Raw genomic sequence first — 17,433 nt, 5'->3', positions numbered from 1 at the left:
TACATTTGAACAATGTAATGAACAATTATATGCCAACAAACTGGACAACCTACCAATACTGAGTCATGAAGAAATAGAAAATCTGAACAAATCAGCTACTAGTGAGATCAAATCAGTAAAAAACAATCCATCAGGATCACATGGCTTCACTGGTGAATTCTATCAAACATTTAAAGAATTAATATCAAACCTTCCCAAACTCTTCCAGAAAATAGAAGAAGAGTTTCCAAAAATCAAAAAGGCAACGTTTGCAGACTCGTTTCATGAGGCTAGCATTATCCTGCTACCAAAATCAGACAAGGATGCCACAAGAAAAGAAAATCACAGGGTAATAACCCCGATATATGGAGATGTAAACATCCTCAACAAAATGTTAGCAAGCCTAATTCAATAATACATTAAAAGGATCATACATCACGATCAAGAGGGATTTATTTTAGGGATGCAAGGATGGTTCAACATCTGCAAAGCAATGTGATACACCACATTAAAATGAAGGATAAAAATCAACAGATAATCTCAATATATCCAGAAAAAGCATTTGACAAAATTCGACATCCATTTATGACTTTAAAAAAAATTCTCAACAAAGTGGGTATAGAAAGAATATTCTTCAACGTAATAAAGGGCAAATATGACAAACCCACAGCTAACATCATACTCAATGATAAAAGCTGAAAACTTCCCATCTAAGGTTAGGAACAACACAAGGGTGCCCTCTCTATAGCCACTTTTATTCAACATAGTATAGTAAATCCCCTACTTATGAACACATCCTGTTCTGAGAGTACCTTTGTAAGTCCAATTTGTTTGTAAGTTCAACGAAGTTAGCCTAGATACCCAACTAACACAATCAGCTATATAGTATTGCACTGTAATAGGTTTATAATACTTTTCACAGAAATAATATGTAAAAAAACAAACGAAAAATTTTTTAATCTTATAGTACATTGAAAAGCACAGCAGTACAGTACCACAGCTGGCACAGAGGGGCTGGCATCACGTGAACAGGCAAGAAGAGTTACTGACTGGAGGAATGAGACAAGGTGGGAGATGGCAGAGCTGAAGGATCCTCAGCACTAGGAGCTGGGGCGGGGGAGGGGGGCGGCGAGCTGTGATTTCACTCATACCTGATGTTGATGGAACACACATGTGCATCTTTGGAAGTTCACAACTTGAAGGCTCATATGTAGGGGACTTATTGTAGTGGAAGTCCTAGCCTGATCAGTTAGGCAACAAAAAGAAAAAGGCATCCATCTTGGAAAGGAAGAAGTAAAATTATCTCTGTTTGCAGATGACATGATATTGTATGGAAAACCCTCAAGACTCCACCAAAAAACTAGTAAATTAATCCAATAAAGCTGGAGGATACAAAATCAGCATATAAAAATTTGCTCATTTCTATATGCTAATAATAAACTACCAGAAAAAGAAATTATAAAACTCATTTACAATTGCATCAAAAAGAATAAAATTCCTAGGAATAGATTTAACCAAGGAGGTGAAAGACATGTATACTGAAAACTGTAAGACATTAATGAAAAAGAAGGCACAAATAAATGGAAAGAGTCCATGCTCATGGATTGAAAGAACCAAAAGTGTTATAATGTCCACAGTACAAAAAGCAATCTACACATTCAGTGCAATCCCTATCAAAATTCTAGTGGCATTTTTTTATATAAGCAGAACAAACAATCTCCAAATTTTAATGGAACCACAAAATACCCTGAATAGCCAAAGCAATCTTGAGAAAGAAGGTCAAAGCTAGAGGCACCATGCACCCTGATTTTGAACTATATTACAAAGCTATAATAATTAAACAGTATGATATTGGCATAAAAAAAGATACACAGATCAATGGAACAGAATAGTAAACTCAGAAACAAACCCAGCATATATGATCAGCTAATCTACCACACGCCCTGGAGAAGGAAATAGCAACCCACTCCAGTATTCACGCCTGGAAACTCTCATGGACCGAGGAGCCTGGGGGCTACAGTCCATGGGGTCGCAAAGAGTCGGACACGACTGAACAACTTCACTTTCACTTTACCATAAGTGAGCCAATAATACACAATGGGGAAAGGACACCCTTTAATAAATGGTGTTGGGAAAACTGGACAGCCACATGCAAAAGAATGAAACTGGACCACTATTTTACACCATAAACAAAAAATAACTTAAAATGGATTAAAGACTTGAATATAAGGCCTGATACCATAAAACTCTAAGAAGAAAACAGACATTTATAGTAAGCTCCTTGACAAAGGTCTTGGTGATAATTTTTTGAATCTGACATCAAAAACAAAAGCAACAAAAGTAAAAATAAACAAGTACGGCTACATCATCAAACTAAAAAGTTTCTTCACAACAAAGGAAACCATCAACAAAATGAAAAGGTAACATACTAATAGGAGAAAATATCTGCAAATCATGTATCTAATAAAGGTTAATACCCAAACATATAAAGAACTCCTACAACTCAATAGCAAAAAACCCCAAACAATCTCATTGAGAAATAAGCAGAGATCTGAACAGAAATATTTCCCAAGAGGACATACAGATAGCCAACAGGTATATTAAATGACGCCCAACAATACTAATCATTAGGAAAATGCAAATCAAAACCACAGTGAGGTATCAACTCATACCTGTTAGAATGTCTATAATGAAAAAGCCAAGAAATAACAAGTGTAAGCAATGATGTGGAGAAAAGGAAACCTTTGTGCACTGTTGGTGGAAGTGTGAATTGATGAGGAAAACACTATGGAGTTTCCTCAAAAATCTAAAAACAGAATTTTAAAATTAAAAATAGAAGCATATGCTTCAGCAATCCCACAGAGTACTTTTTTGAAGAAAATTAAAATTCTATCTTGAAGAAGATATATGTACCCCATGTTCACTGCAGCATTATTTTTAACAGCCAAGATATGGAAACCACCTCATGTCCATCAATGAATGAATAAAGAAGATGTGGTTTACATATACAATGGACTATTATTCAGTCCATTAAAAAATGAAATCTTGTTATCTGACAACGTGAAAGCACCTTGAGGGCATCATGCTAAGTGAATTAATTTAGACCAAGACAAATACTGTATGATCTTACTTATATGGGGAATCTAAAAATAAAAACAAAGGAACAAGCTTATAGATACAGAGACTAAATTAGCAATTGCCAGGGTTGTGAAAGGGATCAAAAGACACAAACTTCCAGTTATAAAATAAGTAAGTCCTGGGGATGCTGACTGATGTTGAAGCTGAAACTCTAATACTTTGGCCACCTGATGTGAAGAGCTGACTCATCTGAAAAGACCCTGATGCTGGGAAAGACTGAAGGCAGGAGAAGGGGACGAAAGAGGATCAGATAGTTGGATGGCATCACTGACTCAATGGATATGAGTTTGAGTAAACTCCCGGAGTTGGTGATGGACAGGGAGGCCTGGCATGCTGCAGTCCATGGGGTCGCAAAGAGTCGGACACGACTGAGCGACTGAACTGAACCGAAGTCCTGGGGATGAAAGGTATGCCAAGGTGACAATAGTTAATAATATAGACAGTTGCCAACTTATGATGATTCAATTTAACAATTTGACTTTATGATGGTACAAAAGCAATATAAATCCAGTAAAACTGTACTTTGAATTTCAATCTTTCCCCCCGTGCTACCAATATGCTATACAGTGCTCTCTCGTGATGCCTGGCAGCGACAGTAAGCTGAGCTCCCCCAATTACTACTTGACCATGAGGATAAACAACCAAAACACTTAAAATCATTCTGTTTTTCACTTTCAGGGCATATTTCAATAAATTACATGAGATATTCAACAATTTACAAAATACGCTTTGTGTTAGATGATTTTCCCCAGCTGTAGGCAAATGTAAATGTTCTAGGCACATTTAAGATAGGTGAGGCTAAGCTACTGAAATTAAAAGATGTTTGCTCCTTGGAAGAAAGCTATGACTCCTTGGAAGAAAAACTATGACAAACCTAGACAGCATAATAAAAAGCAGAGACATTACTTAGTGGACAAAGGTCCATCTAGTCAAAACTCTGGTTTTTCCAGTAGTTGTGTATGGATGTGAGAGTAGCACCATAAAGAAGGCCGAGCACCAAATAGTTGATGCTTTTGAACTGTGGTGTTTGAGAAGACTGTTGAGAGTCCCTTGGACAGCAAGGAGATCAAACCAGTGAATCCTAAACCCTGAATATTTATTGGAAGGATTGATGCTGAAGCTCCAATACTTTGGCCACCTGATGTGAACAGCCAACTCACTGGGTCAGACCAATGCTGGGAAAGACTGAAGGCAGGAGAAAGGGACAACACAGGAAGAGATGGTTGGATGGTATCACTGACTCAATGGACATGAGTTTAAGCAAGCTCCAGGAGATGGTGAAGGACAGGGAAGCCTGGCATGCTGCAGTCCATGGGTCACAAAGAGCTGGACATGACTGAGTGACTGAACAACAACAAGGCTAAGCCATGATGTTTAGTAGGCCAGGTGATTAAATCAATTTTTGAATTAATATTTTAAATTTATGATGGGTTTATCAGGACATAATCACATATTAAAGAAGATCTGTGCTATACTGCATATTCGAAAGTTGCTATAATAGAATAGATCTTAAAGTTCTCATCATAAGAAAAAAAATTTGTTAACTATGGAAGGTTTGGATGTTAACTAGATTACTGTGGTGATCATTTTGCAATGCACACAAATATTGAACCACTGTATGCCTGAAACTAATAATGGTATATGTCAATTATATACTACAATTTAAAAAAAAAAAACAAGAAAATAGCAACCACAAATGAGGATGTAGAGATACTGGAACTTTGTGCACTGTTGACGGGAGTGTAAAATAGGGTAGCCACTGTGGGAAAAAAGTATGGTAGTTCCTCAAAAAATAGAATTACCCTATGTTCCAGTAACCCTTCTGGGTATATACTCAAAAGAACTGAAATCAGAGTCTCAAAGAAATATTTATACACCCATGTTCATAGCAGCATTACTCACAATAGGTAAAAGGTAGAAACAAACCTAGTGTCCATCAACAGAAGAATGGATAAACAACATGTGGTATATACATGCAATGGAATATTATTCAGCCTTTAAAAAGAAGAAAATCTGACACACACTTTAACTAAATGAACCTTGAGGACACTGTACTCAGTGACATAAGCCGGTCACAAAAAGACAAGCACTGTAGATCCTACTTGCATGAGGGAGCTGGAGCAGCCACATCCAGGGACAGAAAGCAGACTGGCTGCTGCCAGGGGCTCAGCTGGGAGGGGCGATAGGAGCTACTTAATGAGTGCGGAGCTTCACCGTTTCGAGATGAACGCTGGAGACAGACATAGGTGATGACTGCACAGAACGGAGAGTACTTCATGCACACTTAAAGATGGTGAGGATGTTAAGTTTCATATGTGTGTATTTTATCAGGATTAAAGACAAGTTTAAAAGCCCACAGTATGTAAGAGAGAATCTGTTCAAAATCCCAGACTGGAAAGGGGTAGCCTAAAGATGGAGCCAAGGTCTCCCAGCCCTTTGGTTGTAGCAACCCTCTGAAATAAATAACAACAGAATGGCCTAGTGGTGGTTCTGCACGGAGCCTTTTGGCAATAATGTTCTTACATGGATGCAGGTGCTAATTTAACAGGCAAAATGGAAAACTATGGTAGTACTGTACCAAGCTACAGTTTAATCTGAAGCATTAAGTTCCCATGGACCTCACAGGAGGTGGCAAAGAACTATGAAGATTAAGGGAAATCAAATCTAAATAGCTGCCCAGGTCCAAGCAGAGAGCCCAGAGGCTGTTTGGATTTTGATAAAATAACATCACAGAGGGAGCTGTTACCGAGCCTGAGCAATTAATCTTTCTGAAAAAAGTGACTTTGTACTTTCTCGGGATTGGGGGGGGGTGGTTGTTCAGCTTCTACAAAATTTGATAGTATAAATACAGCACATCTTAATCCATGCCAATAATTAGATTCTCATACTAAAATGGAAGTGGCTAAAACTTTCCATGGCTATCCTGTCCCTACCTTTTATGGGAAAAATGCTAAAAATATATCACAATCCAGATTAGTATGAAGGGAGAGGGCATGTAAATGTAATACCAACACAAAATTGCAACTGAAACGTGCTATAATCTAAAAATGTTTCCTCTTTTATGTGTTGGTTCTTGTGGAATCCAGAAAATACTGACTACGCTGCATAAACTGACAAAACTATCCTTTGATTTAGGGGCAAAATGTTTTTTAAATGTTGTGGTTCAGTTGCTAAGTTGTGTCTGACTCTTTGTGACCCCCCTCCACAGACTGCAGCACACCAGGCTTCCCTGTGTTTCACTATCTCCCAGAGTTTGCTACAATTCATGTCCATTGAGTTGGTAATGCAATTTAACCATCTCATCCTCTGCTGCCCTCTTCTCCTTTTGCTTTCAATATTTCTCAGCATCAGGATCTTTTCCAAAAAGATTTTTTAAATGTGTGTTTTTATTTTATCACACACATACACATAATCTAAAAATAAAATTTCTATAATAAACATTGATCTGTGAGAGCTAAATATTTTTAAAGTTGTTAACATCAACAGAACTAAAAAAGGAAAAAAACTTCTCAATAGATAAAGAAACATCATTCAACAAAATTCAACTCCTATTCATGACTGAAAACTCTCAGCAACCTAAAATAGAAGGTAACTTCCCCAATCTCATAAAGTGTTATTGATAAAAACCCTAGAGCTAACACTTACTGGTGAAGACTGAATGCTTTTCTCCCAAGACCAGGAACAAGACAAGGGTGTCAACTCTCACTATTTCTATTCAACATCATAAAGGATATCCCAGTCAGTGCAATCTCGGGGCGGGGGGCGGGGGGGAAACAGCAGGGAGGTGGGCAGAGTATGTAGACTGAAAGGAGGAATGTAAAACTGTCTATTCAGGCAACAGATCACCTATGTAGAAAAAACTACAAAACATCTACAAAAAAAGCTGAAGAATAAATGAATTCAGCAAGATCACAGGATATAAGGTCAACATGAAAAAATTCAAATATATTTTTACTCATTAGCAACAAATTATTAGACATTGAGATTTTTAAAATTCTATTTTAACCTAACTATAAAGTATTTGTGGACAAATTTAACTAAATATGTGTAAGACCTATTGTGAAGACTGCAAATTCACTGCTGAGAGAGTTTATGAATAAATGGAATAAATAAAAGATATAAATTAATGGAGAGTTATAATATGTTCATGGGTCAGAAGACTCTATTAAGATGTCAATTCTCCCCAAGATGATTTATAGATTCAAAGGAATTCCAATCAAAAACCCAGCAGGCTTTTTTGCAGGCAGGCTGATTCTAAAATTTAAACTGAAATGCAAGTAACAGAACAGCTTAGAGAAAGAACATGGAGGAATTACACTACCAATTTCAAAAATTACAACAAAGCTAAAGTTATTGGAGTAAGAATAGACATTTAGGTCAACAACAGAAGAGAAAAGAAAGTGCAGAAATAGAGCCACACATACACAGCAAACTGATTTTTAAAAAAGGTGCCAAGGTAATTTCAATGACAAACAGACTTTGCAATAAATGATGCTGGGACAACTGCGATATATGTGCGTGAAAAAATTAACCCAGACCCTTATCCCTCACTATATATTAAAAATTAATTCAAAGGTTCCAGAAGTAGGTTCCCTAAGATCCATGATTATGTTCCATAACAGTAATGTTTTCAATACCATATTGCTTTAATTGAAGAGAATAAAGGATACTATACAAAATAATAATAAACATTAATGTTATGAAATGTTACCAAAAATCATAATGGACTATAGGTCTAAATGTAAGGGCTAAAATCATAAAATTTCCAGAAGAAAACATAGAAAAATATCATCACAATCTCAGAGTAGATGGAAATTTCTTACATAGCACACAAAGAAAAAAAAACAGGACTTCATTAAAATTTTAGGCTTTGGCTCATCAAAAGACACTTAAGAAATGAAAAGGTAAGCCACAGACTGGATGAAATATTTGCAGAACCCACTTCTGATAAAACAGCTATAATCAGAATAAGAACTGAGAAATGCAAATCAAAACTACCATAAGATATCACCTCACACCAGTCAGAATTGCTATTGTCAAAAAATCTACAAACAATAAATACTGGAGAGGGTAGGGAGAAAAGGGGACCCTCTGACACTGTTGGTGAGAACACAAATTGGTATAGCCACTATGGAGAGCAGTATGGAGGTTCCTTGGGAAACTAAAAATAGAGCTACCAAATGATCTAGCAGTCGCACTCCTGAACATATATCCAGAGAACATGGTTTGAAAGGATACATGCACCATAATATTCACTGCAGCACTGATTACAAATAGCCAAGACATGGAAGCAACCCATATGTCCACTGACAGATAAAGAGGATGTGGTACGTATGCACAATGGAATAAAAGAATGAAAATCAGCCACTGAAAGAAGAAATCACACTATTTGCAGCAACATAGATGGTAGACCTGGAGATAATCATACTAAATGAAGTCAGACAGAGATAGACAAATACCATATGATACCACTTACATGCAGAATGTAAAAAAAATGATACATGTGAATTTGCTTACAAAACATAAACATACTCACAGACTTGGGAAAAACTTATGGTTACCAGGGGAGAACTGTGGCAGGGAGAGGCAGATTGGGAGCTTGGAATTGGCATGTCCTCACCACTACATTTAGAATAGATAACCAACAAGGACCTACTGTATAGCACAGGGGACGCTGCTCAATATTGTATAACAACCTAAAATGGGAAAAGAATCTGAAAAAAGAATAGATGACATATATGTATAACTGAATAACTTTGCTGTACCCCTGAAACTAACACAACATTGTTAATCAACTATCTCCAATATAAAATTTTAAAAAAGAAATGCAAAAAAAAGGAACAAATAAGAACTTATAATTCAGATATGAAAAGACAAACAGTTCAATTAAACATGGTAATAAGAAACAAGACACTTCAATAAAATACACAAATGGTAAATACACACAAAAAGATGGTCAATATCATTAGCCTTTAAGGAAATTAAAATTAAAACCACCATGAGATACCACTACATACGTACAAGAACAGTTAAATAGTTTAACTTGACAATACCAAGTGTCAGTGAGGACATGGAATAGCCAGAACCCTCATACAGTGCTTGTAGGAATGCAACTCTGAAAAACAGCTTTGCAGTTTCTCATAAAGTTAAACACAGATGTACCATATGATCCAGCAACAGTTCCTCTCTTGGGAATTTACTAAAGAAAAATGGAAAAAAAAAGGCTATATGCAAATGTTTATACCAGCATCATTCATAATAGTAAAAAAATTGAAACAACGCAATGTCTATCAAAAATTAAATGGATAAACAAATTAGGCTTATCCACATAACAGAATACTATTCAGTAATGAAAAGAATGAACGATATGGATGACTCTCAAAAGTATTACACTAAGTGGAAGAAGCTGGACACAAAATGACTATATATTGTATGGTTTTATTTATATGAAATTCTAGAAAAGGCAAATCTCTGGTGACAGAAAGCAGATCAGTGGTTTTGCTAGATGCCAATGGTGGGCAGAGAGAACGAATTACAAAGACGCACAAGGAAACTTTCTGTATGAACTGAAATGTCCTATATCATGATTGTGTGGTAGTTATACAAATATATATACTTATCAAAACACATCAAACTGAACACTCAAACTTAGTGAATTTTATTTTATGTAAATTATAACTTAATGAAGGTATCTTTTTAAAAAGTGTTTAAAGAAGATTTTTAAAAATATTAACCAAGTTATACATGTATGTGCAACATGTACCAAACCGCAGACATCTCAACAGTGATGTCTTAGAATTTTATAAACTTGGTCTTGTTATTGTTGTGCAAAAATCATTCCCTGTATGATACAAAGTTTGTAAAACAAATACTATTGGTGCAAAAGAATGGAACAGAGATAAGAACAGGATGGGATGCTATGTCTGAAGAAGTCAAACGGCATTAATGTCACCATTCGGCAAAGATCCATGATACTGACAAGGAGAATTAGTTTGTGCTCGACATCCATCATTTATTTCATCATCTGGAATATCCTACTTTCGAAGTTAAACAAGAAATCTTGTCTCTTGGCAACTGATACAAGCCCTAATAGTGGCAGATAAAGCACAACTGTCCAAGTAGTGCTACAATTTTAAAAGTAACAAAGAACACAAAGATGCCTTTGCAGGTCATCTCACATTCAAAGATAAAGCCATCTTCCACTAGAGTGGAGGGATGAACTGTCACAGTATACAACTGTGGGATGCTGCCATAACAGAACGTGTAAGAGATTCAGTAAAAATTCATATCTTTTAAATATATTTGATCTATTTATTACTGCTTGTCCCCACTAGAACAATGACACTCCATCATGACAGGGATTTTTGTTTTTGCTGTTCACTGCTGTATCCCTAGCACCTAGAACAATGCCCAGCATACAGAAATTGCTCAATAAACATTTGCTAAATGAATATATTATGCCTATGTAGTCAGTAAATATCTATACAAATTTATTATGTCAATATAGATACCAATCACAGCTAATTGATGTAATAGCCTTCTCTTACATTTCTCTTCTTGTACAATTTCTTTGACTGGAAATTAATAACTATCTTGTTTCTTCACTCACTTTCTTTCTAAATACCAATTCAAATATAAACTTTCAATCTACAAATAGTAAATACTGTAGAGGATGTGCAGAAAAGGGAACACTCCTGCACGGTTGGTGAGAATGTAAAGTGGTACAGCCACTATGGAAAACAATATAGAGATTCCTTAAAAAATTAAAAATAGTTATCATATGATCCAGCAATCACACTCCTGGGCATATATCCAGAAAAGATGAAAACTTTAATTTGAAAAGATGTATGTACACCAATGGTCATAGCAACACTATTTACAACAGCCAAGACATGAAAGCAACCTAAATGTCCATTGACACATGAATGGATAAAGATCTGGTACGCCCAATGGATATTACTTGGCCCATACATAGAATGAATTTTTTCCATTTGAAGCAACATGAATAGATGTAAAAGTTATCATACCAAGTGAACTAAGTCAGACAGAGAAAGACAATTAAGTGAATTTATTCACAAAACAGACACAGACTAACAGACATAGAAAACAAACTTTTGGTTACGAAAGGTGAAGGGGGAGAGAAGAATAAATTAGGAGTACGAGATTAGCATATACACACTACCATATTTAAAACAGAAAAGCAACAAGGATTTACTGTATAGCACAGGGATCTATATTCAGTATCTTGTAATAACCTGTAATGGGAAGATAATCTGAAAAATATATATATAACTGAATCACTTTGTCATATACCTGAAACTAACATGATACTGTAAATCAAGTGTGCTTCAATTTTAAAAAAATAAACTTTCAAACAAGGAGATTTTTATTTCTCCTTTATATATTTCTTTATTCCATAAGTTTTCTACAGTATATCTGTGTTTATGTGTATTCAGAATAAAAAACATTTTTAATGTTATGCATTTTTATAAAATTAGAGCTTTTGGAAAACAATATTTTAAATGTTAATAAATACATATCTATCAATGATTACTTTAAATTTCAGTGAACTAAGTGCTCCAATAAAAGATACAGAGTGGCAGGCTGGATATAAAATAAGAGCCTACAATATGTTGCCTATTAGAGACCCATTTTAGGGTGAGGGAAACCCATAAACTGAAAGTGAGGAAATAGAAAAAGATACATTTCACACAAACGGAAATGACAGGAAAGCAGTGGTAGCAATATTCACATCAGACAAAACAGACTTTAAAACAAAGGCCATTAAAAGACTTAAACATCAGATATGACACCATAAAACTCCTAGAAGAGAGCACAGGCAAAATATTCTCTGACATAAATCGTAGCAATGTTTTCTTAGGTCAGTCTCCTAAGGCAATAAAAATAAACAAATGGGACTGAATCAAAGCATTAAAAAATGAAAATACAACCTATGGAGTGGGAGAAAATATTTTCAAATGATGCAACCAACAAGGGCTTAATCTCCAAAATCTACCAACAGATAATATAACTCAACAACAACAAAAAACCAAACGACCCAATTTAAAAACAGACATTTCTCCAAAGAAGACAGACAGATAGCCAGACACGTGAAAAAGATGCTCAGCATCACTACTTATTAGAGAAATGCCAAAGCAAAACTACAGTGAGGTATCACTTCACACTAGTCAGAATGGCCATCATTAAAAAGTCAACAAATAACAAATGCGAGAGAGAGTATGGAGTAAAGGGAATCCTCCTACACTGTTGGTGGGAATGTAAGTTGGTGCAACTATTAAGGAAAACAGTATGGAGGTTCCTCAGAAAACTAAAATATAGAACTACCATATGATCTAGCAATTCTACTAAAGGGTACTTGCACCCCTATGTTCATAGCAGCCAAGACATAACAGAATATTACTCAGCCATAAGAATGAAATTATGCCATTTGCAGTAACATGGATGAATCTAGAGATTATTATACTAAGTGAAATAAATCAAATATCATAAATCACTTACATGTTGAATCTAAAATATGATATAAACGAACTTACTTACAAAACAGACTCACAGACATAGAAAACAAACTCATGGTTACCAAATGGGAAAGATGAGAGGATAAATTAGGAGTTAGGGATTAGCAGATAAAACTACAATATATAAAACAGATAAAGCACAAACATTTATTGTATAGCACAGGGAATTATTAGGTTGGTGCAAAAGTAACTGCAGTTTTGCACTGCTGAACTTTGCCATTTGATATTGGAATACATTCTTAAGTAAATGTGGTTATGTTATACCTCATTTTAATGTGCATTTCTTGCTTCAAGTTTTTTGCTAATGACTTACTGAAGTGGAAGTGAAAGTGTTAGTCACTTGGTCATGTCTGACTCTTTGCAACTCCATAGACTGTAGCCTGCCAGGCTCCTCTGTCCAGTGAATTCTCCAGACAAGAATGCTGGCCTGGGTGGCCTTTCCCTTCTTCAGGGGATCTTCCTGATCAAGGGATTGAACCTGGGTCTCCTGCATTGTAGGCAGATTCCTTACTGTCTGAGCTACCAGGCAAGTATTCTTGCCTGGAGAATTCCCTGGACAGAGGAGTCTGGTGGGCTACAGTGCATGGTGTCGCAGAGTCAGACATGACTGAGCAACTTTCACTTTCATTTTTCAGTGACTTATTATTTGTGTTTTTTTTTATTTATTTTAGACTATAGAACTGATGTAAGACAAAAAGCAAATTCGAGCAAATTATTTGAGTTCAAAATGGGTTGTAAAGCAGCAGAGACAACTTGAAACATCAACGACGCATTTAGCCTGATGCACTGGTGGTTCAAGAAGTTCTGTAAAGGAGGTAAGAGCCTTGAAGATGAGAAGCATAGCAGCAGGCCATCAGAAGTTGACAATAACCAACTGAGAACAAGTCGGTTACTAAACAACAATTCCTCTGCACGTGTTCTTTATCTAGAAAACTCTCCATCCATTTCTCTGTAAGTCTAAACTGTCTTCAACCCAATCTCCCCAATGAAGAATCCTTTATAATACTGATTAATCTTAACCCTTTGATCCACTTTGGCTCCCAAGAAAACCCTAAAATCCCTTTAATGGCAGGAAATACTATGTCTTTTTATTTCTGTTATAGAACATTCAATAAATGCTTAATTTGTTGAAGCTGATAAATTTCAATGAGACTGAAGAACCTTAAGGATACAAAATTAATGTTAAGCTTACAAAGAAATATATGCATATTATATGCATAAAACCTACCAACAGTGTCTGTCCTTGGGAAATGAAGAAATGCCCCGATATAACTATGGTGAGAACAAGATGCCCAGATTCTTCACTGGAGTCAAAAACCTTGAAAAAGAAAGAGAAAAATGTATTTAAGATGTTTCTGTCAGTTAGTTCTGATAGTTAAAACCAAACTATCTTCTCACATTGATCTTCCAATCTAAATGTTCCCTTTCAACCTCATTTAATGTGTAATCATTCCCCTATAGTTTCAAGTTTCTCCTCGTACAGGGGTTAATAACCAAGCTTTTTAAAAAATAGCTAAAACCAATATTTTGAAACAACAATATTAAATCAGGAATTGAGAGAAATGGTGCCTGAGACAACCACTTTTGAGTTACATTTTAATAAATCATTATTTTTGAGCCTGAATTTCCTTTCTGTAACATGGGAATAATACTTTACAAGTTGTTGTCAGAATACAAGTTGTTGTCTGTTTTTTCAGCCATATACTCCATTTTCATAACCCCTCAAAATCTGGTGGTTTTCTTGAGATGAGATTTAATTTGTAATGTCACTCTTAAAAACAGGGTACCCCAAACTGACCATAATACTCTTGGTGCGATTTCATCATCTCCCATTACTTGCATAATGAAGCCTACTATTTCACATTAATCTTGGGAGGGGTAATCCCACTGAAGAGTGATCCTATCAACAAAACATCCTGAAACTTCATCATCTATGTTGGTAAATCACACTTTCACTTTCTTCATCTGAACCTAAACATGAGACCATGCATTTACTCTCATTATATTTTATATTGCTAGATATATTCTACAGTTGTGGTAGAAAGTTGAGACAATTAAAGCAAAATAACTCATAGATACTCAAGATTTCCTACTGACTTTTCTCTCAGTTCAGTTGCTCAGTTATGTCCAATTCTTTGCGACCCCATGGACTGCAGCACACCAGGCTTCCCTGTCCATCACCAACTCGCGGAGCTTACTCAAACTCATGTCCATTGAGTCAGTGATGCCATCCAATCATCTCATCCTCTGTCGTCCCCTTCTTCTCCTGCCTTCAATCTTTTCCAGCATCAGGGTCTTTTCTAGTGAGTCAGTTCTTCACATCAGTGGCCAAAGTACTGGAGTTTCAACTTCAGCATCAGTCCTTACAATGAATATTCAGGACTGATTTCCTTTAGGATAGACTGGTTGGATCTCCTTGCAGTCCAAGGAACTCAAAAGAGTCTTCTCCAACACCACAGTTCAAAAACATCAGTTCTTCACCATCAGCTTTCTTTATAGTCCAACTCTCACATCCATACATGACTACTGGAAAAACCACAGCTCTGACTAGACAGACCTCTGTTGGCAAAGTAATATCTCTGCTTTTTAATATGTTGTCTAGGTTGGTCATAGCTTTCCTTTCAAGAAGCAAGTGTCTTTTAATTTCATGGCTGCAGTCACCATATGCAGTGATTTTGGAGCCCCCAAAAATAAAGTCTGTCACTGTTTCCACTGTTTCCTCATCTATTTGCCATGCAGTGATGGGACTGGAGCCATGATCTTCACTTTCTATATGTTGAGTTTTAAGCCAATCTTTTCACTCTCTTCTTTCACTTTCATCAAGAGGCTCTTTAGTTCTTCTTTGCTTTCTGCCATAAGGGTGGTGTCATCTGTATATATGAGGTTGTTGCTGTTTCTCCTGGCAATCTTGATTCCAGCTTGTACTTCATCCAGCCTGGCATTTTGCATGATGTACACTGCATATAAGTTAAATGAGCAGGGTGACAATATACAGCCTTGATGTGCTCCTTTCCTGATTTGGAACCAGTCTGTTGCTCCAAATCCAGTTCTAACTGTTGCTTCTTAATCCGTATACAGATTTCTCAGGAGGCAGATCAGGTGGTCTGGTATTCCCACCTCTTCAAGAATTTCCCATAGTTTGTTGTGATCCACACAGTCAAAGGCTTTGGCATAGTCAAAAAAGCAGAAGTAGATGTTTTTCTGGAACTCTCCTGCTTTTTCTATGATCCAGTGGATGTTGGCAATTTGATCTCTGGTTCCTTTGCCTTTTCTAAATCCAGCTTGAACATGTGGAAGTTCACAGTTCATGTACTACTGAAGCCTGGCTTGGAGAATTTTGAACATTACTTGCTAGCGTGTGAGATGAGGGCAACTGTGCAGTAGTTTGAACATTCTTTGGGATTGCCTTTCTTTGGGATTGGAATGAAAACTGAACTTTTCCAGTCCTGTGGCCATTGCTGAGTTTTCCAAATTTGCTTGCATATTGAGTGCAGCACTTTCACAGCATCATCTTTTAGGATATGAAATAGCTCAACTGGAATTCCATCATCTCCACTAGCTTTGTTCACAGTGATGCTTCTTAAGGCCCACTTGACTTCGCATTCCAGGATGTCTGGCTCTAGGTGAGTGATCATGCCATCGTGATTATCTGGGTCATGAAGATATTTTTTGTATAGTTCTTCTTTGTATTCTTGCCACCTCTTCTTAATAGCATCTGCTTCTGTTAAGTCCATACCATTTCTGTCCTTTATTGAGCCCATCTTTGCATGAAATGTTCCCTTGGTATCTCTAATTTTCATGAAGAGCTCTCCAATCTTTCCCATTCTATTTTTTCCTCTATTTCTTCACTTTGATCACTGAGGAAGGCTTTCTTATCTCTCCTTGCTATTCTTTGGAACTCTGCACTCAAATGGGTATATCTTTCCTTTTCTCCTTTGCCTTTTGCTTCTCTTCTTTTCATAGCTATTTGCAAGGCCTCCTCAGATAACCATTTTGCCTTTTTGCATTTCTTTTTCTTGGGGATGGTCTTCATCACTGCCTCCTGTACAATATCACGGACCTCTGTCCATAGTTCTTCAGGCACTCTGTCTATCAGAACTAATCCTTTGAATCTATTTGTCACTTCCATGGTATAATCATAAGGGATTTGATTTAGGTCATGCCTGAATGATCCAGTGGTTTTCCCTACTTTCTTCAATTTAAGTCTGAATTTTGCAATCAGGAGTTCATGATCTGAGACACAGTCAGCTCCCGGCCTTGTTTTTGCTAACTGTATAGAGCTTCCCCATCTTTGGCTGCAAAGAATATAATCAATCTGATTTCTGTATTGACCATCTGGTGGTGTCCATGTGTAGAGTCTTCTCTTATGTTGCTGGAAGAGGGTGTTTGACCAGTGCATTCTTCTCTTGGCAAACCTCTGTTAGCCTTTGCCCTGCTTCTTTTGTATTCCAGGGCCAAATCTGCCCATTACTCCAGGTATCTCTTGACTTCCTACTTTTGCATTCCAGTCCCCCAAAATGAAAATGACATCTTTTGGGGTGTTATTTCTAGAAGGTCTTGTAGGTCTTCATAGAACCATTCAACTTCAACTTCTTCAGCATTACTGGTTGGGGTATAGACTTGGATTACTGTGATATTGAATGGTTTGCCTTGGAAATGAACAGAGATCATCTGTCGTTTTTGAGACTGCATCCAAGTAGTGCATTTCGGGCTCTCTGCTTACTATGATGGCTACTCCATTTCTTCTAAGGTATTCCTGCCCACAGTAGTAGATATAATG

At 36.5% G+C, this 17,433-nt stretch overlaps 1 protein-coding gene across 3 annotated transcripts in view; it reads right to left on the bottom strand.

Annotated features, from left to right (window-relative positions):
• Window positions 1–17,433, bottom strand: part of REC114 (REC114 meiotic recombination protein) — a 183,774-nt gene that overhangs the window by 70,987 nt on the left and 95,354 nt on the right. For 2 of the 3 annotated variants that reach the window (XM_070468807.1, XM_020893535.2), the window contains one exon: window positions 13,882–13,971. The exons of the other annotated variant lie outside the window; for it this stretch is intronic. In XM_070468807.1, coding sequence (XP_070324908.1) covers window positions 13,882–13,971 — 90 coding nt within the window. The remainder of the gene's footprint in view (window positions 1–13,881; window positions 13,972–17,433) is intronic. 3 annotated transcript variants of the gene reach the window in all.

This window comes from Odocoileus virginianus, chromosome 6 (genome assembly GCF_023699985.2).
Source record: "Odocoileus virginianus isolate 20LAN1187 ecotype Illinois chromosome 6, Ovbor_1.2, whole genome shotgun sequence".
In the NCBI taxonomy this organism is placed as follows: Eukaryota; Metazoa; Chordata; class Mammalia; order Artiodactyla; family Cervidae; genus Odocoileus; species Odocoileus virginianus.
The sequence above is the reverse complement of the archived record's forward strand: the minus strand, read 5'-3'. Positions and strand labels throughout refer to the sequence as shown.